The sequence below is a fragment of the Felis catus genome, chromosome B1, assembly GCF_018350175.1.
Source record: "Felis catus isolate Fca126 chromosome B1, F.catus_Fca126_mat1.0, whole genome shotgun sequence".
NCBI lineage: Eukaryota > Metazoa > Chordata > Mammalia > Carnivora > Felidae > Felis > Felis catus.
Genome location: NC_058371.1, coordinates 116,930,490 through 116,957,683, shown reverse-complemented (window position 1 = coordinate 116,957,683; position 27,194 = coordinate 116,930,490). Strand labels below are relative to the sequence as shown.

At 39.5% G+C, this 27,194-nt stretch overlaps 1 protein-coding gene and 1 long non-coding RNA gene across 4 annotated transcripts in view; one reads left to right on the top strand and one right to left on the bottom strand.

The window, feature by feature from the left end:
* Positions 1 to 4,829: 4,829 nt before the first annotated feature.
* The window catches only part of ARHGEF38 (Rho guanine nucleotide exchange factor 38), a 131,406-nt gene continuing 109,041 nt past the window's right edge, over positions 4,830 to 27,194 (top strand). For both annotated transcript variants that reach the window (XM_045056035.1, XM_003985118.5), the window contains exon 1: positions 4,830 to 5,284. In XM_045056035.1, the coding sequence (XP_044911970.1) occupies positions 5,089 to 5,284 (196 nt within the window). In that variant the 5' untranslated portion in view covers positions 4,830 to 5,088. The remainder of the gene's footprint in view (positions 5,285 to 27,194) is intronic.
* The window catches only part of LOC123384997, a 31,457-nt gene continuing 19,307 nt past the window's right edge, over positions 15,045 to 27,194 (bottom strand). For both annotated transcript variants that reach the window (XR_006596893.1, XR_006596892.1), the window contains exon 3: positions 15,045 to 15,283. This is a non-coding gene — a long non-coding RNA (uncharacterized LOC123384997). The remainder of the gene's footprint in view (positions 15,284 to 27,194) is intronic.

The window sequence follows — 27,194 nt, the reverse complement described above, 5'->3', positions numbered from 1 at the left end:
ATTCTCATTATGATTGGTAAAGCCTAATTCTGCCTTGAACAAAAAAGTTCAAGGAATCCCAAGGGGATAGAACGTGCTAGGATGAATATTAAGAAAACAGCTAACAATGTCTGCCCTGTTTGTTGATTGATTAAAAGGTAGTATCATTTTTACAGTTGACATAGAAACTAGAACTGATACATGAATTCAGCAAAGTCACAGGATACAATATCAATATACAGAAATCAGTTGCATTCTTATACACTGATAATGAAGCAACAGAAAGACAAATAAAGAAACTGATCCCATTCACAATTGCACCAAGAAGCATAAAACACCTAGGAATAAACCGAACCAAAGATGTAAAAGATCTGTATGCTGAAAACCATAGAAAGCTTATGAAGTAAATTGAAGAAGACATAAAGAAATGGAAAAACATTCCATCTTCATGGATTGGAAGAATAAATATTGTTAAAATGTCAATACTACCAAAGCTATCTACACATTCAATGCAATCCCAATAAAATTGCACCAGCATTCTTCTCAAAGCTAGAACAAGCAATCCTAAGATTCATATGGAACCACAAAAGACCCCAACTAGGCAAGGTAATTTTGAAGAAGAAGACCAAAGCAGGAGGCATCACAGTCCCAGACTTTAGCCTCTACTACAAAGCTGTCATCATCAAGACAGCATAGTACTGGCACAAAAACAGACACATAGACCAATGGAATAGAATAGAAACCCCAGGACTAGACCCACAAACGTATGGCCAACTCATCTTTGACAAAGCAGGAAAGAACATCCAATGGAAAAAAGACAGTCTCTTTAACAAATGGTGCTGGGAGAACTGGACAGCAACATGCAGAAGATTGAAACTATACCACTTTCTCACACCATTTACAAAAATAAACTCAAAATGGATAAAGGACCTGAATGTGAGACAGGAAACCATCAAAACCCTAGAGGAGAAAGCAGGGAAAGACCTCTCTGAGCTCAGCTGCAGCAATTTCTTACTTGACACATCTCCAAAGGCAAGGGAAATTAAAAGCAAAAATGAACTATTGGGACCTCATCAAGATAACAAGCTTCTGCACTGCAAAGGAAACAATCAACAAAACTAAAAGGCAATCAATGGAACGGGAAAAGATATTTGCAAATGACCTATCAGATAAAGGGCTAGTATCCAAAATCTATAAAGAGCTCACCAAACTCCACACCCGAAGAACAAATAATCCAGTGAAGAAATGGGCAGAAGACATGAATAGACACTTCTCCAAAGAAGACATCCACATGGCCAACAGGCACATGAAAAGATGCTCAACATCACTCCTCATTAGGGAAATACAAGTGAAAACCACATTCAGATATCACCTCATGCCAGTCAGAGTGGCCAAAATGAACAAATCAGGAGACTATAGATGCTGGAGAGAATATGGAGAAACGGGAACGCTCTTGCACTATTGGTGTGAATGCAAACTGGTGCAGCCACTCTGGAAAACAGTGTGGAGGTTCCTCAAAAAATTAATTGGGGCGCCTGGGTGGTGCATTCGGTTAAGCGTCCGACTTCAGCCAGGTCACGATCTCGCGGTCCGTGAGTTCAAGCCCCGCGTCAGGCTCTGGGCTGATGGCTCGGAGCCTGGAGCCTGTTTCCGATTCTGTGTCTCCCTCTCTCTCTGCCCCTCCACCGTTCATGCTCTGTCTCTCTCTGTCCCAAAAATAAATAAACGTTGAAAAAAAAATTTAAAAAAAAATTAAAAATAGACCTACCCTATGACCCAGCAGTAGCACTGTTAGGAATTGACCCAAGGGATACAGGAGTGCTGATGCACAGGGGCACTTGTAGCCCAATGTTTATAGCAGCACTTTCAACAATAGCCAAATTATGGAAAGAGCCTAAATGTCCATCAACTGATGAATGGATAAAGAAATTGTGGTTTATATATACAATGGAATACTACTTGGCAATGAGAAAGAATGAAATCTGGCCTTTTGTAGCAACATGGATGGAACTGGAGAGTGTTATGCTAAGTGAAATAAGTCATACAGAGAAAGACAGATACCGCATGTTTTCACTCTTATATGGATCCTGAGAAACTTAACAGAAGACCATGGGGGAGGGGAAGGAGAAAAAAACACTTACAGAGAGGGAAAGTGGCAAACCATAAGAGACTCTGAGAATAAACTGAGGGTTGACGGGGGAGGTGGGTGGGAGGGAGGGGAAAGTGGGTGATGGGCATTGAGGAAGGTACCTGCTGGGATGAGCACTGGATGTTGTACGGAAACCAATTTGACAAGAAATTTCATATTTAAAAAAATAAAAAATAAAAATAAAAAATAAACAAAAGACATATTTACTACTGAATCCATAGTAGTTATATTATGTATCTTTGCAAATGATAAAATTTAAAAATACAATAAAGCTAGCAGAGTCAGTTCTGCTATAACGCTTGTTGTAAAAACACAAATTTGTTCCAACAAGATGGATATTTTAGGAAACTGAGCATAACACAACTACATATTTGCTTATGTGTGATTTCATCCACTTGAAACATTAGGTGAATGCAGAAAACTGTATCCAGGTGCCCCGAACCACAAAGGAATACACAAAATTCATACATGTGCACCCCACAAAATTACCAGTGATTTCAGTTCACTGCCTGGCCTATGAGCCATGCTCATCCACCTCTACTGGTATACATTTCAATCTGATTTCGCATACGTCTTCTTTCATGATCCATAAACTGTGACCCTTCTAAAAGCCCACTTCCAAAAGTTTCCTTCAGTTCTTTTTCAGCATAAACTACCATATTTATTACACTTTTTTTGTAAGAGAGAGAGCACAAGAGGGGAAGGGGAGGTGGGGGGGTAGAATCCTAAGCAGGCTCTGTACTCAGCGTGGAGCCCATGCAGGGCTCAATCCCATGACCCTGGGATCATGACCTGAGCTGAAATCAGTAATCGGATACACAACTGATTGAGCCACACAAGTGTCCCTATTGTACCATTAATGTGTTTCTTAACCGTTTATCACATTTAAACTCTGTTACCATTTTTTTTCAATTTTCTATCTGTTTTTTATGGATCACTGACAAAGTTCTTGAGTGCTGTATCCTTAACCCCATATTTCTCATAAGTCCTATAGTTTTAATGGCACAAGTTTTCAGTAGCACTATACCTAAGTAGTATATCGCTGTTAGTTACCAGGTACACATATGCAAACATATCATATATATATATATATATATATATATATATAATTATATTATATATATAAAATATATATATAGATTAGAATATAATTGAGACATTGTTAACAGAAATCAAGCTCATTTTACATGTTTGTGAGTGTGCCTTTTAAAGCATTTATTATATATGCTTGGGAGGGCTTGTTATAAAAAAGATTATCAATTATATTAAACAAAAACCATTCAATATGCCAAGCTATATATAGATATCTCTACAGTGGGTGAAGATTTGTCATTTATCTTTTAAGGTAATTATGCAAACTATATTCAGCCCACACATCTTGATTGGAAAATGGTATTTATCTTTTTTTCCTCATTTATCAACCTTGTCTAACAAGACTTAGCCATGATTCAGAATGGGTAGCACAAAGCTGGATTTTGGCAATACCTTTACGATAAAAGAGAATTTGCTTTCCTCTTTTCGTTAACGAGGGCATACAGAACATTCAGTACATCTCCAGGGCTTCCGTGAATTTCCCCCTTGAGAAATCTCAGTAACTCCAAGGAAAAACAACTTCAAAAAAAATTAATGAAAGGCACGTCAGTATTTGCCTTACTCCCTCCCAATCACTGCCCCTGTCCTTTCCACATTCTTCATGTCTCTTCTCAGTTTCAAACATTTTTCCTTCCCTTCTGTTCCCGGGGTGAGTTTCCCGCACTCCATCTGTGAAAGGACCGGTAAAAGATCTCACAGAAATTACACCCTGACACAGTGCTTCTTTTCCTAAGCACCAGAACCAAGAACAGGGTTGGGACCATGAAAGGGTTAATTTAGTGCAGGGCAATGTGTGGAAGAGAGACCTCAAAAGTCTCCAGGCTTCTATGGACATTTCCTCGTCTTGTGCCTGCTGCCAGATGCCTCTCAAATGAGAATGCTCCTTTCCTCAAGAATGTGGATCAGGGTTTGGCAAATATGTTTTTAGTAAACAGTTTGTGAATATTTGTAAAGGCGGAAGTATGACTTTTGAGTGCACACGGTAATCCCTAAAAGTGATTCTGTCCCCACTGTTGTGATGCACATGTAAATTCTAATAGCCCCGGGGAGACTGGGTGGCTCAGTCAGTTAAAGGAGTTCCACTTCGGCTCAGGTCATGATCTTGTGGTTCATGGGTTTGAGCCCCGCATCAGGCTCTGTGCTGACAGCTTGAAGCCTGGAGCCTGCTTTGGATTCTGTGTCCCCTTCTCTCTCTGCTCCTCCCCTGCACTCTCTCTCTCTCTCTCTCTCTCTCTCTCTCTCTCTCTCTCTGTCTCTCAGAAATAAGCATTAACAAAAAGAAACAATAAAGGTTTAAAAAAATTCTAATAGCACCACACTAACTCTGTGGGTCACATGTGGGTGACTCTAGCCAAAAGTCACACGCAAGCCCACGTCTGCCTCCAGGCAGCAGACCACAGCGCAATCTCCCAGTGCACCTGTACACACCCACAGGCACACATTAAACCCACAAGCTGCAGGTTACTCTCGAGTGTGTGCTTCCCTTCTGCCCTACCCCACCCTGTTCTCCCGTTTCCCCCAACCAACCCCCAGCCTCGCCACACACAATGAGATTTTTGTTTGCTCCGGTAGCATGTGACAGCACAGTCCCTGCTTTGCCTAGTTCAGTGCTGCAGGTCTCTCTGGTAACAGGTGGCAGCTTCCCCTGTAGGATTCTAGGCATAAAAACCAATGACCTCATAGGGGTGGGGCTCTGGGACTCTGGAGAGGTGGCAGTCACAGCCAGGTAAACTTCACAGCTTTTAGTGAAGCCTTTTAGTAAGAAGGGGGCTGTTCAACTCTTTACTCTGGTGCCTTCAACCCCGGCCCTGAGGCAATTTAGCAAACAGCCATTGCCTACAAGTCTCAAAAGCTTGTCTTGGCCTCAGATGGATCCCAAAGAAGCCACTGGGAAAGAAAACATGGGCACCAAGAAAAAGAACCTGACCTTCCTGAGGCCCAGGCTGTATATGCTGGAGAGAAGGAAGACAGACACAGTGGTTGACAGCAGTATTTCTGGGGACCACTCTGGTACTTTGAGGAGGAGTCAGTCTGACAGGACCGAATACAACCAGAAACTACAAGGTAACCACCAACAAATCAATTGACCTAGACTACTGCACTCCCAGCTGCTTTCTCCTACTCTTCCATTCGCAAGGAAATCACTTCAGGCAAAGGGGAAAGCGAATATTACCTTCTCTGTAAGGAAAGAAATAAGGAAAATAAGGAAACAAAAAAACCAATAAGAAAATGAAAGTAAATGTCATTCATAAATTATAGGAAAAATTTTTCATGTGCTTTAATCGTTAACGAGCCAATTCTGAATTATTCTTAATATATTTTTTTTTTCTGGGGAGAGTAATATTTTTTCCTGCTGTCTTTCTCCCTTCCTTCTCCCTCCTCCAGCCAATTTAAAAAGTGGGAAGCACTAGAAAGCAAATGATTTAGAAACCAACAAAAGATAGTTTCTCTCAATAGATCAGTGTGGGATGTCATACCATGAGATCTATCTAAGTAATTGTACTGAACTGGGATTGTGGTTATCTTAAATAGGGGCATGAAACTGCAATCATGTCTGTGAAAAACGAGGAATGTTAGTCACTGGGTTGGTATAATAGGATTTGCTGAAAATCACATAGGTGTTCATTCCTTTAGAGTGAATCGAATAGCATCCAAATATGGTAAGAGATGTTTAGCATGCTTAGATTGAATGACTTTTGAGGAAATAACTTCAGTTTATTTTGTGATAGTCATAAGATAATTTGGCACAGTTATTATAAAACATCCTGTTTAAGTCCCTGAATGTCTATCCCTTTCCATCCACCCTTTTTCCTCTCTTTCTCTTGAAGGTCACCTGTTTAGTAAACTTCATTTTGATGTTGATATTGTGCCATGTTTTAAGTACCCACTGCAGTACCTGTTATGTGATCCCCAGACCCTGCCTCTCCTGCTTTGAGCACACTATGAGTTCGAGCTCGTATAATCCTACCACAAGCTGTCATTCTGGACTGAAAAATTTGACGTGGCTAGAAAGACCAAGAGAATACCCTTGTATTAGTAGGTCTCTTTCTGGAAAAAAAAAAAGTACTCAGGCTTAGTTACACAAATGAATTAAACTAAATTAATTTTAATGAAATCTTTAAAGCTGCCTGCTACAAGTTAATGCTTTAAAAAAAAAAAAAATCCTGATCATTCAGGATTAAAATGCAGAGTCAAGTCTTACCCTTAAAGGGCCTTTCTAAAAACGAAAGAAGGGTATTATTTGATCTTTGAAACTTTCAAAGGCAATGACACTTTACTCAAAGCAATGGATACTTTGGAAAGTGCAAATTTTAAAGTCAGATACATTTGTCTTGCAGTCTTGGCTCTTCCAACTTTCTAACTATAAGACTTTGAGCAAATTACTTGAAATTTCTGAGCCTCAGTTTCCCTATCTGTGAAAGTGGGACAGTGAGACTTACCACAGTATTGCTGAAAGAATGAAATCAGGTAATAACATAAAACGCCTGGCATATTGGCTGACACATGGTAGGTGCTCAGTAAATGGTGTTATTTTTTATTTTAGGAATAATTGGAATAATAATGATAGGGTAGGACTTTCCCTTTATTAATCAAATTTACAAATCTACTAATCTATTTCAACTCTTTTCTGTCCTCTGATGAAGAGACCACATATACAAATTCAGTAAAAGCCTATGGCTTTATCTCTTATAACATATTTATTCTGCCTGAGATTCACTAATTCAGCATCTTTTTGGTCCAGATTTTCCATTAGCAAAATAAAAATGGAAAATATTTTTTGCTCTTCACTTCCTAAACTTAGTTAAAAAAAAAACAAAAATACCAAAAAACTTCTGCGACCACAGAAGACAGCAAATGTTTGCTGGTTACTTTGCAGAAGACCTCAGGCTTCTTATGCACTCCATTGGATTGGTGTTGCTTTTTTTTGTTTGTTTGTTTGTTTGTTTTTTAGTCTTCTTGAGTTGAAGACTTTTGTTTTTGTTTTTTTAACATTTACTTATTCTTGAGAGACAGAGACAGAGTGCAAGCAGGGGGAGAGGCAGAGAGAGAGGGAGACACAGAATCTGAAGCAGGCTCCAGGCTCCGAGCTGTCAGCACAGAGCCCAACGTGGGACCCAAACCCACAAACTGTGATATCATGACCTGAGCCAAAGTTGGATGCTTAACTGACTGAGCCACCCAGGAGCCCCTCCATTCGATTTGTGACTTCCCTGTGCCCTGATGGATCCTGTTTTCTTTTTTTTTTCCAACATTTATTTGTTTTTGAGAGACACAGAGAGGAAGAGTGTGAGCAGGGGAGAGGCAGAGAGAGAGGGAGACACAGAATTTGAAGCAGGCTCCAGGCTCTGAGCTGTCAGCACAGAGCCCAACGTAGGGCTCAAACTCACAGACCGCGAGTTCATGACCTGAGCTGAAGTTGGAAGCTTAACCGACTGAGCCACCTAGGCGCCCCGGGTCGTTTTTGAAGGTAGAAGAAAAGATCCAGAAGTTAACCCATGTTCCTAGAATCGTCTGTGTAGGAGAAAAATCATCAGGGAATGTAGAGGAGAACATCAGAGCTGTAAAAATAGGCTGGCCCCTGATAAGCAACATTTTTTAGATGTAACTTTTAATAAAATCCAAGTCTGCTATGTAATACCTATTAGAGCTTTTAGTGTGATTCTTCTGTAACTGCTTTGGCAACAATAGAAAACATTTTCTCGTTAACATTCAAAACAGTTCTGTTGGGTTTACGCTCTGATCTGCATTATACCCATTATCATGCAGATGGATCCTAAATGAACTTTAGAATTTTTTTATTATCGCAATGTCAAGAGATTTTCCCTCTGCCTACTTTGGAACTGGTGGTTCCCTAGGAGGCACTGAATAAAGATCTGAGCTGGTTAGAGCCCTTGGATGGATGGCCCAAAGCCATTGTGAGGTCACGGTGTGCTTTTCAATACTGGAAAGAGGCCTCGGATTATTTAGCCAGAGTCCTTCAGCAGCTGTGATGCTAGTTGAGTAATACCATTCACTGCTCTGTCTCTTTGAGCATCCTCTCTGGGTTTTGGGAAACCTAAGGCCTTTCTTTGGTGCCCGTGGGCTAACCTCTTAACTCATACTAGATAGTCTAACCTGTTCAGTTCAATTTCTGGCTGACATCACTTTAGCAGTGAGAATCCTAAATTGTAGTTTCTTTAAAAATGGTACACTGAGGGGCGCCTGGGTGGCTCAGTCGGTTAAGTGTCCGACTTCAGCTCAGGTCACGATCTCGCGGTCCATGAGTTCGAGGCCCGCATCGGGCTCTGGGCTGATGGCTCAGAGCCTGGAGCCTGCTTCCGATTCTGTGTCTCCCTCTCTCTCTCTGCCCCTCCCCCGTTCATGCTCTGTCTCTCTCTGTCTCAAAAATAAAACGTTACAAATTTTTTTTTTTTAAATGGTACACTGGGTGAGAGCTACTAAACAGTAGAACATGGTCCTAATGAGAGTATCATAAAATTTTGTAGAAGGTTGTGATCACAACAACATAGTCATTAAGCCTCAGGTTTTACAATAGTTTTTTGCTCGCCTACTGTTAATGGCTTCTTTATGCCTTCAACAGATTTGTTCAGTTAATTGGCATGTATTGAATATGTTATGTGGTGAGCAAAACAGAACATGTGCCAGGGATTACAACTACAAAACCATTAAGAAAAAAAAATGACCTTTACTCCAAAGGGGCTTAAAGTCTCATTGGGAAAGATAAGACAGGTAAACAAATGCAATAAAGCAGCATGACAGACTACAGGTGGGATCGGTGGGTCCATAAAAGGAGGAAATCGTCTATTCAGGTTTGGGCAGGGGAGGTTGTTGGAAAACGTTGTTGTTAAGAGCTGATAAGGTGGGCACCTGGAGAAAGAACAGAATGGGGAGAGAAGAGTGTTTTAACTTTCTCATCGTACTTATCTCTATCTGAAATTATGTAGTCTGTTTCCTTGTTTCTTGACTACTATTGACTCTTATTTCCTCTCCTGTGTCTCATCCCCCAGTCCATGAGGGAGACCCTATCTGTCTTGGTAACTCTTCCACGTTTGCACTTAGAATCATGCCCAGCACACTGTAAGCCCTCAGTAACTTTCAAATAGAATGAATGATTTGAATGATGTGGTCTAGGTAGGGAATCAGTGTAAGGAAAGGCATCAGAGCCTGAATTGATAACCCTTGTATCTTCGAATGTGCAGGTACAGGTTGCCATTAATAAAGATGATCCTTCAGTAGAAAGAAATATATTAGGGATGAAAATGTACAGAATTGCCTATATAACAAATAATTCTTAGTAGAAGCCTACTTCTTTCCTGACCCTACCTTTCAGAGCACAGCAGACCCTAAGTCCACTCATTCCTCCTCTTGCATTCATCACAAGAGCTATGTCACCTCAGCTTCCAAGCTAGCTCAGTTCCTCATTGCCATTTTACTGAGAACCACAGAGAGGGATCAAAGCTGGGGAAACTCACTGGCTGCTTTCTTAAAACTCTTTTCTTTGGGAAGTGATTTTGTGTATGATTATATGTGGATTATCTATCTAATCTATGATTATGTATAGTTGTGTATGTATACTTGAGACATATCTCTGCAATGATTAAGACTTTTTATGAAAAGTTTATTGATTAACACTCAGCAGCTTTTTCTGAAAACCCTACGTGATTGATATGACTGACTTTGTACATTTCCTCTCAGTGTGGGTGATACGGGATGAATGTTTATGTCCCCTCCAAATTCACATATTGAAGCCAGCGTGATGTTATTTGGAGGTGGGGTTTGAGGGAGGTAATCAGGTCATGAGGGTAAAACCCTGCTGAATGAGATTAGTACCTTATAAAAAGAGGCATGAGAGACCTTGCTCCTGCTCTCTGCTCTCTGCCGTGTGAAGGTTTGAGAAGGTAGCCATCTATCAGCTAGGAAGGAGTCCCTTAGCAGACACTGGATCTGCCTTGAACTTGGGCTTCCTAGCCTCCAGAACTATGAGAAATAAATATTTGTTGTTTAAGCCACCCAGTCTATGGTATTTTTGTTATAGCAGCCCCAACTGACTAAGACAGTGGATCAGTTACTTTTATCCCATATGGCCACCCTAAGACTCTGGTTAATTTTTTGGCCACTGTGTATTCTTGCTTATCAAGTATCAGGTGAAAAAATAAAAGTGGATGAGTAAAATGCCATCACTGTTGCTGATAACAGAAGTCAAATTTGTATCTCTAATTCATTATAGGTCCATGGTGCTTTCTTATTTTTGCAAAGACTATCATATCATTCTCATTAAGAAAAGATTGCTTGGTTGTTTTTATAAAAGCCTAAGGTGTTCTTACCATGCCGATGAACCAACCTACTACATGAGTGATATACAGAATAACATATATTGTCGTGTGAGGACAAATGGCTCAAATAATAAGTTAGATGTGGTAAGATTATGGGAACATTTAATTTGTAGTGATTTTTAAAAATACAGACCAATCTGGGGCGTCTGGGTGGCTCATATGGTTAAGCAACCAATTCTTGATTTCAGCTCTGGTTGTGATCTCACAGTCAGATTAAGCCCCACATCAGGCTCCACACAGAGCATGGAACCTGCTTGGGAATCTCTCTCTCCCTCTCTACCCCTTCCCTGCTCACACGTGCGCTCTCTCTCTCTCTGTCTCTCTCTCTCTCTGTCTCTCAAAATAAATAAATAAATAGACATAAAAAAAAAGAATAAAGACAATCTGTAAGTGAGAAGGAGGAGCAGTTAACCCTGGGAGATTTGGTGATTTCTGTTTTGGGCCTAGTGAAGGGTGGAATAAAACCAATTGTGCAGCTGTCTGTGCACGTTTCTATCTCAGTGCTACAAGTCCTTTGTGTTCCTCCTTTTCTTTGAGTATTAAGTCCTTTTTTACCTGCCTTTATACACCCGTTAGTGAAGTGGGAAGTACTTGGATCAGTAATGTAACACCAACATAAATAAGGTGTATTTCATAGTTTGAAGGGTAAATCTTTATAAAAGGCAAGGCACCTGTAAATCTAGGTAACTTCTGTCTCATCACATGCATAGAAACCAAAAAGAAGCACGATATTTTACTTTCCTTCTTTTTTAGTAAAGGTATTTTATGTTTTTTGGAAGTAATTTGAATTAAGCAAAGGGTGAGTTCCAGAAATCAAGAAAGTTGGAGCAATTCTACCATAATCACATTGTGATAAGAAAATGTATTCCTGTGTTCTACTTATGGGACTGTAGATATAACTTTCTTTTTAAAATTTTTTAATGTTTATTTTTATTTTTGAGAGAGAGAGAGAGAGAGAGAGAGACTGAGTGGGCAAGTGGGGCAGGGCAGAGAGAGAAGAAGACACAGAATGTGAAGCAGGCTCCAGGTTCTGAGCTGTCAGCACAGAGCCTGACACGGGGCTTGAACTGACGAATTGTGAGATCATGACCAGGCCTCCTGCCTCTGAGGGAGCTGAAAAATCTAAATTTGAACTTGGCCTTTCAGGTTATTATGAAGGTATATTTATCAATATAGAAAGACATAACATTTTATTTAACAGTTTGCCAGCTTGACTCACAAGTGTTAAATGTATAGACGTGATATGTTGGCCTCTATTTGCACACTCAAGGGAGGCTGCTTATAAGTGGTTTTTGGTTGTAAGCTATGTTTGGGATGTGGCCCTTATTCTGTACTAGGTGTGAAAAGTGAAAGAAGGAAAGGTACAGACTGAGTGACTGTCATCTGCTAGCAACCACGCTGGCCCAGGGACTTTCACACATTATTATTTAATCCCAACACCTTTTCAGTTCTGGTTTCATAGTTGAAAAAAATAAGTGTGTAGGGAAGGAAAGACTTTACTCTCCTGGGTTCAATAGCTGGACCTATGAAATAAACTGACAACAGGCAGATTAACAGGAGAAAAGGTATACAAGTGTACTAATTTTTAATATTACCTGCTGGGTAGCATCATAGGAAAAAAATGCATGTTCCCACAATGGGGAGATTTGAGAGCTTAGATAGCACCATAATAGGGAAGGGAAAAGGAAATGTAGGCCACTTAGGGGAGAGTAAGTCGTTTATGAAAGATGAATGGGTCTTGAGAAGAATAGATGGGGACATAACAGTTTGTGACAGTTTGCCTGGGTATGGTGTCAACGTCTTGTTTTCTCTCCTATGATAAGAGTCAATGTTCCCCAATTGATGAAACTCCTTAGAGGGGCACCTGGGTGGCTCAGCTGGCTGAGTGTCCAACTTCAGCTTAGGTCAATGTCTCACAGTTCGTGAGTTCAAGCCCCACATCGAGCTCCATGCTGACAGTGCAGAGCCTGATTCAGATTTTCTCTCCCTCTGTCTCCGCCCCCTCCCCCTCTCAACATAAATAGATAAACTTGAAAAGAAAAAGAAAAAGAAAAAGAAACTCCTGAGGAGGAGATTTATGACAGTTGAGTTCCTTTTGGAGGATCTGTCTTTAGGCAAATAGAGCGCATAGAAAGCCTCTCCCTGCATCTGCTGTTTATCAAGTGCCTTTGGCTCAAAATTATTAATATACCAATGCAACATATTTTAAGATGTCATGTCCTAAACTCTTTCAGGTGGTAGAGCTTGGCTTTGAACTCAGATGCTTTAAATATTTGCAAATAGGATGCATCTAGTTCCTTGACATAGTAGGTATTCATCTGGGTGGTTTATTAGTAACGAGAAGTCAAAGCAATTTGAGGGTTGTGGTACATGTTTTGTAATGGGGTAACATTCCTCTGCTACAATGATGAAGGCTACTAAATGTTTCACTTTGGAATACATATCCTTTTTGGGGAGTGATTGTGACACTCCCCTGCAGGAGTGTTGCTGTATAATAAATGCTCTTTTTGTTTAATTGTCAGGAAACAGAATTACAAAGTTAGGTTAAGCAAACCTGTCATGTAGTAATAGCTTGATGATCTCCATTTCCCACTTCCTTGATTATCTTGACATTATTTCTTTAACTTTAGGCCCTTGTCATTTGTTTATTTGCATCTCCAAAACTCATATACAACCAAAACACTGAGAACCCTTGTCTACAGCCACAGGGATGGGATGGGTAGGAGGAGTGGAGGTGTGTGCATGTGCAAGTGAAAAAGAGTAGAATTAGTTACTGGGAACAAGCAGCTCATCATCTGGTAGGTGATATTTCCATAGAATTCTATGAAGTCAGCCTAAATTGGGAGTCTTAAATGCAGCAGGAAGATAGTGTTGTGATTAAAAGCCTTTGTCCTAGGTTGTTCTGAACAATTTCTTTGCTGATTAATGAATCGGAGAATAAATGAACACTCTAGGATACCTGTGCTGAGCCCCTCGATAGAGAATGCAATCTTGACTGTCTGACATCCAGTCCTGACTCAAAGAGGAGAACTTAAAGGTCATGTCATCAAGCAACTGCTCTAAGAACTTTGAGTCATTGCAGCCCCTTACAGAATTGTCTTTCCAGAATGCTTCTTAATGATAGGTCTCCCATGTCACTACAAAAAGCTGTCACAGATTTCTGCTTCTTTCTTTGTTGTGAAATAGTTGATGAAGACATTGTTTACCTCTCTCAGTGCCATCCAGTTTTATTCAAGGAAACGCTTTGGCTCTTCTTAAGAATTAAAACATGTCTCCTTCCCAGATAAAAACAAGCAATTTACTGCATTTAGCTTCCTGAGGCTTAGAGTCCAATTTGTACTGAATGCTTGGCCTTTAGAGTAGCTGTTTTCCTTGCCTAAGCATTTCTTCCCTCAAATCTCAGCTGGGAAGGATTCTCCTCATTGAGGCCTTGGCTCACCTGGGAGAGTCCTTCCCTGACCATCCTACCTCAAGAGGTATAGGGAAGGAAAGATATTTTCTTTTTTTCTCCTAGCTTCTGTGGCTGGAACCAGTGAGTTGAACTCACTAAAGACAGACCAACAGGAAAAAATCATATACATTTTATTTGATGTTAATATTTTTACATGGCATGGAGGGCTTCACAGAAAGGAGTGAAAATCCCAAATGAGCAACTAGGCCCATGGTTATATACCATTTTAACAAAGAGTGATAAGTTGTGGAGATGTGACAAGACAAAGGGAAAAAGGACTTGGACCAGGGGTGTGAAATTGTGGGAAAGTAAACAGGAAATACGTGGGGGGAGCTCATAGAACATAAGGATTGGTTTAGTGAGGTCTCTACAGACTCATCTTGGTGTCAGCTCCCCATCTCTGGTAATAAGAATGTTCTCTTTCTGTAGCACCTGGCTGGCTCAGTCAGAAGAGTATGTGACTCCTGATCATTGGGTATAGAAATTACTTAAAAATAAATCTTAAAAAAAAAAAAAAGAATGTTCTCATCCTGATGCTGGGAGGGCATCTTTCTCACAAGAAATTTATACTTTGCCTAAAGGCCGTTCTCAATTGCCTTTAGCTTAAATAATCAATATGCCAAAGTAGCATATTTTCAGGTGTTCAGGCCCTTCTGCAGCCTTTGTATTACTTACCTACTGCTCTCTAAAACTACACTGTTCCATTTTCACCTCTCTTTTCCATATGAATGTAGTTCTCCTTGGGGATAGAGATTTAGTCTTATTTTAACACTCGAGCAGTGCCTGATATATAGTAGATGCTCAGCTCAGTGACTAAAAGTTATTAAATGACTAATTACAAGTATATTGATGCGTATCATTGACATACTTGTCTTTATAATTCTGTCATTCCTATTTCCCCATTACTTAATTGCAGTTAACTTTTGGCTTAAACTGCCCTAAATTCTTTTACTATAAAGGGAGAGAGAATATAAATAAGTAAATATAATTAAACAAGAAAAGAAATAATTTCTTGGCCAAAGAAAAAGGAGATCTCAGTTTTAATGAATTTATTCCACAAGCATTTCTAGGTGTTCATATGTGCCAGATGCTGCCTAGATCCTGAGAATATAAAAATACATCAGAAACAAACCCAGTCCACTGAGTGACAGGCAATGAACCAATAATGGCAGCAATGGGGTATGTGCCTGAGGTATGCCTGCAGGTTGGGTTTCTGGGTTGCAGGTTCTGAGATGGAGATTAGGGTGCAGGAGCTTATTGTGTGCTTGTGACCACCACCTGTGGAAGAGAAGGGAAAGGCACAGAACTGAGAGAGAACCAGTTGTGCTGTGATCTGGTCTCAACGGAAGCCTTAGCCAACTCTAAAGGCAAGTCCTAAAGATAAGATGATCCTTTAGAGTTGTTGCCAGTGGGATGAAGGACCCTTACATCGCCCTTCAAGTTACTGGCTTGGGGCCATCCTGGGAAGGAGGGATGATGGGGAGGTTCCTGAAGAAGGCCTGTCTGCAGGTGGCACTCCCTGCAGCTGGGGCAGTAAGTCTTTTGTTCCTGAAAGGGAACTGATCAGCTCATCACAGCATCCACCTCTTATCAAGTGGTTATTCTTATATTAGAGATATAAGAAAGCAATATAAGAATTGTGATGGGAAAGGGGCACCTGGGTGGCTCAGTCAGTTGAGCATCCAACTTCGGCTCTGGTCATGATCTCACGGTTTGTGAGTTCAAGCCCCTCAAAGGTCTCTCCGCTGTCAGCATGGAGCCCGCTTTAGATCCTCGTCCCCTTCTCTCTCTGCTCCTCCCCCATTCATGCTCTCTCTCTCCCTCTCAAATAAACATTACAATGGGGTGCCTGGGTGGCTCAGTCAGTTAAGCATCTGACTTCAGCTCAGGTCATGACCTTGCTGTTCGTGAGTTCAAGCTCCGCGTCAGGCTCTGTGCTGACAGCTCAGAGCCTGGAGCCTGCTTCAGATTCTGTGTCTCCCTCCCTCTCTGCCCCTGCCCTGCTCATGGTCTATTTCTCTCTCTCAAACTAAATAAATAAATATTTTTTTAAATAATAAAAAAATAAACATTAAAAAAGTGTGTATATATATATATATGTAAATATTCATTAAAAAAAAGAATTGTGATGGAAAAGAGTTTAAGCATACAACAAGAGTAGAGACACTGAAATCTGAATCTTGAAATCCAATTTGGATTATTTAAGGGCAAGGGGGTAGTGGGCATTCCAGACAAAGGGATTAAATATGTCCTACAACATGGAACAGGGACTAAAACTGGTCTCCCTGTCTGAAGGTTCATAAATGAAAAAGAAGGTACTAACACCAATTAAGCATGCGTACTAGGCACATAGGTGCATTATGTCAAATGGATTGTCTTAAAGAACTCCTGGGCTATCTGTACCTCTTTGGATACCACTGCTATAGAACATGGCAAAGCACTAAGGACAATTAAGCCAGAGGAGCAATATGGTTTGACATTCCAGCCCAGTTTTTCATTAAACATCCTCATCCTGCTGTGTGCCCCATTGTTAGTGATGATGAGGAGTTTTCAAAAACTAAATAATTCAAATTATCAGATTTTTATTCTTAGAGTGGAATATTCTAGTGAATCTATGGAGTATACACTTTATTCATTGCAGTTGTGCATCTTTCTAACTTCCTTCCACATGGAAGATTTTGTTAAAAATCATAAAATAATACAGCCACTGGATCTGCTTGTTGGCCACTGTTTACTTCAGGAATGTAGATGAACTGGGAGCCTGGGTGGCTCAGTCAGTTAAGCATCCTACTTTGGCTCAGGTCATGATCTCACAGTTTGTGAGTTCAAGCCCTGCCTCGGGCTCTGTGATGCCAGCTCAGAGCCTGGAGTCTGTTTCAAATTCTGTGTCCCCCTCTCTCTCTGCCACTCCCCCTGCCCATACTCTGTCGCTCTCTCTCTCTCAAAAATAAACATTAATTTTTTTTTGTAAATTGTAGATGAACGTGCAGGTAGAAATTAAGAGTCTCTTGAAGTTTTTGAGTATTGTTCAAAATTTTATCAGCATTGCTGGTTGAAAACTACTGATCTAGAATAATGCCTTACACGATGAGCACTCAGTAAATATTTGTTGAATGAACAAACAGATGGGTAAACCCAGTTTTTCTCATCCAGCCAAAATTTTTACATTTTTCACAATAGAACAATTACAACAGAAAAATTGAATACAGTGAAGACTTTACTAAGTAAAGTTCCCTTTCTATTCAGGGCTTAAAACCTTTCCTCTTTCACTAATCTTCTCCTGCTAAAGACTTTAAATAAAGACATTCCCAGAAAGTCCCCATTTATTTAGCTCCTAATTGTTTTGGCTGTACTATGCTGCTCACTGTAGGAGCCTGTAAATTCAAACCAATGCTACTTAAGTATTTTTCAAGCTAGGTAAGCTTTGTTGTAATTTCTTTTTGAAACCCACTCCTTTACTTTCTGCAGCAATTAGCAGTCAGAGAAAATAAATCACATGCCCTTCGAATGAGAATAAAATATTTCCCTGCCCCAATGTTTGAGCTTTCAAATTCAGAGCAGTGGAGGGTCTGCTCTTTCACATTTTCGCTGAATACTTCACTGGCTTTTCTCCAAAACCTGTGTGACATGCAATTATTTTCAGCCTATTTCACAGAAGACCTGCTCCATTCATCTTCCTGTGGGTCAGATTTCCATTGAAACTGATAAAAGATTTTACTGTGTGAAACTTAAGTCAGTAGGGTTCAATGCAATGCTAAGCCAAGGTTTTTTTGGTTTATGGGGGCAGACATGAAATATGGTTTGGAGAGGGATGAAAGAACATTCATAATCATATGTGGGGGGTTGGTAATGATATGTCTGGAATAAAACCCTAGATAGAATTATGAGTGGTGTTTACACTGGATGGGTAGAGAAGGGGCTGGACAGGTGGAGGGAGGGAGGGGGTGATGGTCAGAAGCTCTGAACTCAATTTATGACTCTGTTACTTAAGGTAAAAGACTTTCTTCTTTAGAAATTAGTTTCCTTTTCTATATAATGAAATAGGACTGGATAGACTTTATCACCTTATCTCCTGTACCTGCTTTCCCTCTCATTATTCCCTATTTCTTTAAATGGCATCATTCCCTGTTCTCGGTCAGAAATCTGAAAGTGAGCTTTGACATTTCTTCTCCTTTCCCCCATACACTGATTGCTCACCCAGTTTACCTCAGAAATTTCTCTTGGTCTGTTAAATTCTATCTTCTTGGTAACCAGACTAAACATAACTGCCCCAGTCTCTCCCCTCACAACTAGACTGGCTAGATTCATGGGTAGCTCACCGTCTCCCTACCTTCAGTCTTGCTCACCACCCTCTTCCTTGAAATCTGGTACTACTGAGGCCAAAATGATCTTGCAGAGAATCTTAGAATTAGGAGTTCTTAAAACTCCAGATTCCTCTGGCACCTGGGTGCCTCAGTTGCTTAAGCACTTGACTCTTGATGTCAGCTCAGGTCTTGATCTCATGGTCATGAGTTCAAGCCTCATGTTGGGCCCCACACGGGATATGAAGTCTACTTAAAAACAATAACCAGGCTTCTGGGTGGCTTAGTTGATTAAGTGTCTGACTCTTGATTTTGGTTCAGGTCATGATTTCATGGTTCGTGGGATCAAGCCCCATATCAGGCTCCATGCTGACAGTGCAGAGTCTGCTCGGGATTCTGTCTCTCCCTCTCTCTCTGATCATCCCCTGCATGAGTTCTCTCTCTCTCTCTCTCTCTCTCTCTCTCTCTCTCTCTCTCTCTTTCTCTCTCTCTCTCTCCCTCCCTCTTTTAAAGTAAATAAACTTTAAAAACAGCAACAGCAACAACAACAACAACAAAGCTCCAAATTCCTTACGTAGGCCTTCAAGATCGGTCTCCTGATAATTTCTCTAGACTCATCCCATTATCACATCCTTACCACATTCTCTGACGTTTGCCCTCAGTCACACTAAGCTTTTTTTTCTTTTTTCTTTTAAAACATTTTTTTCTTTAATGTTTATTTCTTTCTGAGAGAGAGCATGCATGAGCGGGGGAGGGGCAGAGAGAGAGGGAGACAGAATCCAAAGCAGGCTCCAGGCTCTGAGCTGTCAGCACCAAGCTGAAGTCAGACACTTAACTGGCTGAGCCACCCAGGCGCCCCTTGCTGAGTTTTTTTTCTAATCTTTTGCTGCCAAGCCTTTGGACATGCTACTCCCTTTGCTCAGGACATTAGCCCTTCTTCTTGACTAGTGCTACTCTTTCAGATTTCATTTCTGTCACTTCTTCCCAGGCCTGCCCTCTAGGCTGTGCTATGTCCAGCACAGGTCACAGTTTATTGTAATTATATCTGTATGCCAGTTTTAAAATATTGACTGATATTTTAAATTATGAAGTGATTTGTTTGCACAATCTTTCTAGAATAATTTTCTCTTAAATCTTTTACAGTTGTCACATTCAACTCCTAATTATAGCAGAAATATTTTGGCAACCTGACTTTATCAAATCATTTCAAAGCCTCAGAGCAGTTTTCATGGAAACACACATACTCTTTTACTCTCATATTTCATCAGTTTATAGAAGTGTAATTAAATTAATGTAATTACAATAAGAAGTACAACTGAATTAGGTTTGCTGTTGCACACAATTAATTCTTGGAAAACACAACTTAATCATTAAATGGATAAGTGTATGGACATCAGTTGGTTCAGGAAGGAGTGGGAAGTATTGATTTATCCCATGACTTGAATAACCTATCTTTACTTCTAGAGTTACTTTCTTGACAGAAAATATTGTTATTTTACTTACTATTATATACTCAACATAAAGCACAGTACCAGTTCACACCTAATATGTAATTTTAAAAATTGGTATTAAATTACATACAAAGTTTCTTTAACTCTAGAAACTATAGAACTTGGGCTTCCTGGATGGCTCTGTCGGTTAAGCAACCAGCTTCCGCTCGGGTCATGATCTCCCTCACGGTTCGTGAGTTCAAGGTCTGCATTGAGGTCTGTACTGACAGCTTAGAACCTGGAACCTGCTTCAGATTCTGTGTCTCCCTCTCACTCTGACCCTCCCCTGCTCATCCTCTCTCTCTCTCTCTCTCTCTCTCTCTCTCTCAAAAAATAAACATTTAAAAAGTAAAAAATAAGAATCATAGAACTTATAAAATTGTTAACACCTTCAAATTCTGATAATTTATCTTTTTTTTTTTTTTTTTTTTTTTGAGAGATAGCAAGTATGTGCATGCATAAGCAGGGCAGAGGAAGAGAGAGAGAGAATCTGAAGCAGGCTCCAGGCCCAGGGTGGAGCCCATCTCAGGGCTTGATCACACAACCCTGGGATCATGACCTGGGCCAAAATCAACAGTCAGATGCTTAACGGACTGAGCCACCCACGTGCCCCAAGATAATTTTTATTCTTATTTAATTGTAAACATATTGATGGCTGTAATGAAATTATGAATTAATTCAGGGTCAGCTTTTTGCGTTACATTATCCTGTGTTCTCCATAGTCAAGTGACTCTGTAGGTTCCTCAGTGAATAAGTGTTGAATGGTAATAAGTATATGTGCCTGCCTAGTCTGGTCTTGAGGGTATGGGGTGGGGGGTGGTGTTAAGGCATTAGGCACAACCTTAAACTTGGTGTATGAAAATATTAGCTCCAACTCTTCTTTATTAAGAGATAAATGAGATTTTAATATAATTACAGAAATCAAAATCCATGACTGTTTTTCAGTCATTGATAAATAGTATCAGTTAGGAGACTTAATCCAAATAAATAAGGACCTAGGATTTTAAAAGTAAGAATAACTTGTGTACTTTAGCAGGACATATATCCTATTTTAGTCATCTTCCTGCTCTTTCAACTTTCTTAAGAAGCACAACATTTTCAGTGAATTTCTCAGAAACTCATTTACATTGGTGATTTAGCTTCAGGGTAAATGGGAGAGAATTAGACTTTTAAAATTCAAGGGTTCATATTATGCCAAACAGCATAGCATGCAAGGGCTATATTCCCACCTCATTTGAATTCAGCCTAAGTAATAAGAATGCATGTTTGGCCTGGTACTGAACTGACTGTGTCGAAGTCCTTGCCATATTGTGCTTTTTCCTAGAATAGGTCCGGAGGGAAGGAAGGGGATTTCCTGATGGATGCTCAATCCCCCCTCCCACCTTTGGAACATTTCCAAAGCAGAGGGGGGAAAAGGAGGAAAAGCAGGTGCAGCCATTCAGAACCAGATATAGAAAAATGGCAAGTAAATCATGGCCATAAAAATAACGACTCACATTTTTTGAGTGGTTTCTGTGTGTCACACACTGAGTTGAGCAATTTGTATGCTTTATCTCCATTCTCAAACTTCCTAGCAATGAGCAGTGGTTACAGTGCAGGTTTAGGAGCCAGACTGGCTCAGGTGTGACCTTGGGCCTTAACCTCTGTGTCTTTCAGCTTCTTCATGTGTAAATAAAAGGAAGGGAATTAAAAAATCTACCTTGTAGTGTTTCCGTGAGGACCGAAGAGCTAACACAAGACAAATTTAGTATTTAGCACAACAGGAGTGCTCAAACATATAGGTAAGCTCTTACTGCCATTACCATCACTACTGGTGTTATTCCCTTTCTGCAGATGAAGCAGTTTAGTGAGGCCAAATGACTTGGCCACAGTCACACAGCTAGTGGTTGGCAGAGTCAGTGCTGAACTGTGTGTCCACCTGTCCAGCACAGTTCTACCACATGTAATGTAATGTAATGTACCCTGATCACAACGTAAGCAGTCAGGTGGTGGAGGGCAGAGAGCCCGGGCTTCAGAGCTAAGCACATCCAGTTCAAATCCTAGCATTTCCGCACGCTCTGTGAGTCACTGGATAAATTTCACTCACATTCGCTGTGTTTAGTTTACTCATCTTTAAAATCAGAGTAGTGTCCCATTTTTAGTGTTGTCAGGAAGATTATAGATAATGTGTATTTTGATAAATGGGTACGTAATGGGTACTTGCTCATAATAGTTGCTCTTATTAAAGGCTATCACAATGTATTATAACAAGCAGAGTTTCAATAATAGTGCATAATGTTTTAACATCAAAAATAATTTTTAATTATTTATTTTTTTAAGCTTGTTTATTTATTTATTTTGAGAGAGACAGAGACAGAACAAGTGGGGGTGGGGGCAGAGAGAGAGGGAGAGAGAGAATCCCAAGCAGTCTCCGCACTGCCAGTGCAAAGCCTGATGTCAGGCTCAAACTCCCGAAACTGTGAGAGCATGACCTGAGCCAAAACCAAGAGTTGGACACTGAAGGGACTCAGCCCCCCAGGCGGCCCAACATCAAAAATAATTTTTCAGAATATATACTTCTATAAATAAATGTGGTATATACATATAATGGAACACTATTCAGCCTTAAAAAGGAAGGAAATTCTGACATGTGCTACAATATGGATGAACCTTGAAAACATGCTAAGTGAAGTAATCCATTCACAAAAGGACCAATATTCTATAATTTCATATAATTCCATATAATTCCATATGAGGTACTTAGAGTAGCCAAATTCATAGAGACAAAAAGTAAAATGGTGGTTGCCAAAGGTTGGGGAGATGAGGAAATGGTGAGTTGGTATTTAATGAGTGTGCAGTTTCAGTTTGGCAAGATGAAAAAGTTCTGAAGATGGATGGTGGTAATGGTTGCACAGCAGTGTGAATATACTTAATGCTGCCAAACAGAACACTGAAAAATGGTTAACGTGGTGGGGCGCCTGGGTAGCTCAGTTGGTTAAGGATCTGACTTCGGCTCAGATCATGGTCTCATGATTAGTGAGTTCTAGCCCTGCATAGGGCTCTGTGCTGATGGCTCAGAGCCTGGAGCCTGCTTCAGATTCTGTGTCTCCTTCTCTCTCTGCCCCTCCCCCACCTGTACTTTCTCTTTCTCTCTCTCTCTCAAAAATAAACATTAAAAAATGGGTAACATGGTAAATTTTGTGTTATGTATATTTTACTACATTAAAAAAATAAAAAGTATATCCTTCTAGGAAAACATTATTATTAAAATTATTGAAATAAAAATCATAGTCTTGAGATCAGCTCCTGCTTCTCTAGTCATATTTTGTGATGTTTTATGTTGAATTCCACCAAGAAGTCACTTTAGTCTTTATATTTTATAAAGTGTGCTTGACTATTTTTACCCACAACATATGTTCCTTTTTGAATTGGCAGGTAAGTATTAATCAATGTAGATATTCTAACAATACTGTCAGAGGAGAAATAATATTGTTGTGACACCAAGAGAACATTTTTATTATACACATTACCTTGAAATAACATTTTTGCCAGGAAATTTGATGCAACGTACATGTGATGCATGATAGAAGCAGCCCAGCTAAAGTACATTAGTCATGTGTGCCGCACATGATATATAGCCCAAGAGCCTGGGAGATACAAGGATATAATTAACTATGAAGGTCACTCCATCACCAGGATCATATTTGGAACAAAGATGTATTCAGTTATGCTATTTACTCTATTTATACTTCAACTCATTTTTATAAGCTTTCCTTTCTATGTGATTTTTAAAACTCCCATAAGCCCCCCGCCCCCGGTTTTTTTTTTTTTTTTAAGAAAGAAAGTCTTTTTTTTAAAGAGCTGCCTTACATCCCAACCGAAGTCAAAACCATTGTGAACTTTAAAATATGACTTGCTTTTGATATTGAAACTTTTTTCCTCTTTTTTTCAATTACTATAATAAATGTTAAATTTGGGGTGGGTAGCGATTTCGATACACTCAGAAGGCCTTATGTAGGTCTGTTCTGTCGGCGTGTGTTTCATGGTTTCATTACATTTTCACTACTTCTGAAGTTCTCTTTTATTCTTGCACTCATTTTGCTTCAATATAATACTAGTTCTAATTATTCACCTTCGTCTCCCGCCCTTGAGTTCCACCAGACCTTCCTGGACAGTGGGAGGAATTGTCGATCTCTGGTCTTTGCTCTAAGCATTTCCAAAGCCCTTGCTTTTTCTGTAGGCACAATAGTGAATACTGCACATCCCTGCTCTCTCTAGAGAGCTCTTAGCCTCAAAGCACTGAGATTTCTAAACTTTCAAGCAGGATCCTGTTATATGTTGAATGTTTTCATCAGGAGTTTGGAAAGAGGAAGTCTCTACAGCTGCTTCTTTTGTATCTTGTCTTCCACTACCCTGAGTTGTTTGGATCCTATTTTTGTTTAACTGGACTTCTTACTGAGGTAACATTTTCAGAGAGATTACAAGCATGGCTACTTTCCAAGTTCTATGATAATTGAAATCAATGGTCTTTTGTCCTAAAATAGAAATAACAAGGGGGCCAAGAGCAAAGTCTTTTTCTCTCAGAATTCGTTACACATTCTATTGCAATGTCTTGCAATGTCTTCCAGTGTCTAACGTTTCACATAAGAAATGTAATTCAACTCAGAGTGCCTTCCTAATTTTTTCATTCAAGAAGCTTGTAAGAGTTTCTTTTTATCCTTGGAATTTAGAAATTTCTCCTGAGTATGTTTAGGTATGCTCCTCTCTATGTGTTTCCCTTTTAATGTGAAAGGCAGTTAAAATTGACTAGCAAATGTCCATTTCATGGGTTACATTTTATATTTGTTTATTTTCTCTCTACTGGTTTCCATGTCTTTCTTAGATTAATCTTCCATATGATACATGTTTCCTTCTTCATTTCCATCCTATTCCTTTCTGCATTTCAATCTTCCATTTGGGACCATTTACTGAGTAAGGTACATCTATCTTTTGGAATTATTTTTAATGAAGATATTTTGGTGGTAACCTAAAATCTTGTTTTCCTAAAATATATTTATTTTGAGAAATTTTTATGAGGCATACAACTCTAGGGTGTCTGTTATTTTCTCTCAGCCCTTTGAAGGTATTATTCTACTATCTTCTAGCTCTGTCATGGCTGTTATGGAGGCAGCCATGAGTCTAACTGCTACCCGTTTTTAGGTAATGTGTCCTTTTTCACTGCCTGTTCTTAAGATCTTCCATTCACTCTCATTATGTTGAAATTTCAAATGCTATCTATATCTAGGTGTAGTTTTCTTTTTTTTATTGTGTTTGAAATTCATTGTAATTTCTGATTCTGAGGATTAATGTCTTTCAAAAATTCTGAAAAGTCCTCAGCAATTGTTACCTCACATATTGCCTCTATTCATTCTCTATTATACCCCGCGAAACTCCAGTTAAGCGTTTGGTAGACACTCTTCTTCAATTCTCAATGTCCTCTACCTGTATTGCATATTGTACATCACATCACCTCTCTCTGTCACATTCCGTATAACATCTTTGGCTTGATTCATTAATTCTGCTTTGTATCGTTTACTATTTTATCTTTTCATTGAGGTTTTGATTCCATTGAGTTTTTAAATTTTCATTATGAATTTTATTTTTCAAAGCTATATTTCATTGTTTATAAATCAACTTGGTAATTTTTATAGCTTCTTGTTTCTTGTTCATAATTTCAAACCACTTTTTGCTTGTTTGACCTATTAAATATACTTTTTAAATACATCTCTGTCTCATGATTCTAATATCTTAAGCTTTGTGGGTATAACTGTGCTATTTTTTTTTTCCCTGTATCTGACTCACGGTACTTTGTTTCCTTGTGTGTTTTAGTATTTTTTTCTGTGTGTGATCTCATATTCCTTGCAAAATATCTGTGGTAATTATGTGAGACCTGAATTGAAGTTCTATTCAATTTCATTGTTTTGTTTTCATTTTCTTTCTTGCATTTTCTTTTATTTATTGTATTCTCCTCCCCTTTTTATTTCTTATTGAGATTCTTAAATCATTCATCTTCAGTCTTGCTACTCTCCTTATACATGAATTTTAGGCTACACATTTTCTGTAAGTGATGCTTTAGCTACATATATGTAAATATTTCTTATCTTTTGAAATAAATATCTTCTATTTATTTTTATGATTTCTTCTATGGCCCACCAGTTACTTAGGAGTTTTTTTAAAAAAAATTTTTTAATGTTTACTTTTGAGACAATGCAAGAGACAGAGTGCAAGTGGTTGAGGGGCAGACAGAGGGAGACACAGAATCTGAAGCAGGCTCCAGGCTCTGCGCTGTTAGCACAGAGCCCAACATGGGGCTTGAACTCACAAACTGTGAGATCATGACCTGAGCCGAAGTCCAATGCTTAACCGACTGAGCCACTCAGGCACCCCTACTTAGGAGTTTTTAAATTTAATTCCAAAACAAAGAGAACTGAAGAATTTTCTGGATATTTCTTTCTTTCTTTTTTAACGTTTTTTATTTATTTTTGAGACAGGGAGAGACAGAGCATGAACAGGGGAGGGTCAGAGAGAGGGAGACACAGAATCTGAAACGGGCTCCAGGCTCTGAGCTGTCAGCACAGAGCCCGACGCGGGGCTCGAACCCACGAACCATGAGATCATGACCTGAGCCGAAGTCGGCCACTTAACCGACTGAACCACCCAGGCGCCCCTGGATATTTATTTCTAACCGAATTGCATTATAGTTGTGGTTCGTAAGTACTGAGTCTTTTAAATTTATGGCTTAGAATGTGGTATATTTTCATAAGGGTTATGTGTGTCCTTCAGAAGAATATAAAATCTCTAATTATTGAGCACACATTTTTTTCTATCCTATTTGGCCTGTTACTGAATTGTGTTTATAAAACCATTATTTCAGATGATTTGTCAAAATCTGCTTACAGCTCCCTACTTTGGCATCACGTTTTGAAACCATGTGATTCAGTACACGCAATATTAAAATGTTCACGTCAGGAAGACACAGTCGGGAAAAACGATTCATCATTATATAGTGCCCACTTTTATTTTTGCCTTCAAGTTTATTTTGTCAGATATAAAAACAGCTTCACTTTCTTTTAATTAATATTGGCTCAGGAACTCTTTTTACTTTCAACCTCTCTATGTATTTATTTTTTTCTCTCTTGTAAACAATGCATAGCTGTTTTTTTTTTTAAGTTTGTTTATTTATTTTGAGAGAGAGAGAGAGAAAGAGCACACAAGTGGGGTAGGGGCAGAGAGGGAGAGAGAGAGAAAATCCCAAACAGGCTCCACAGCATGGAGCCAACGAGGGACTCGAACCCACAAACCATGAGATCATGACCTGAGCCGAAACCAAGAGTCAGACACTTAACCTACTGAGCCACTGAGGCACCCCTGGTGGTTTTT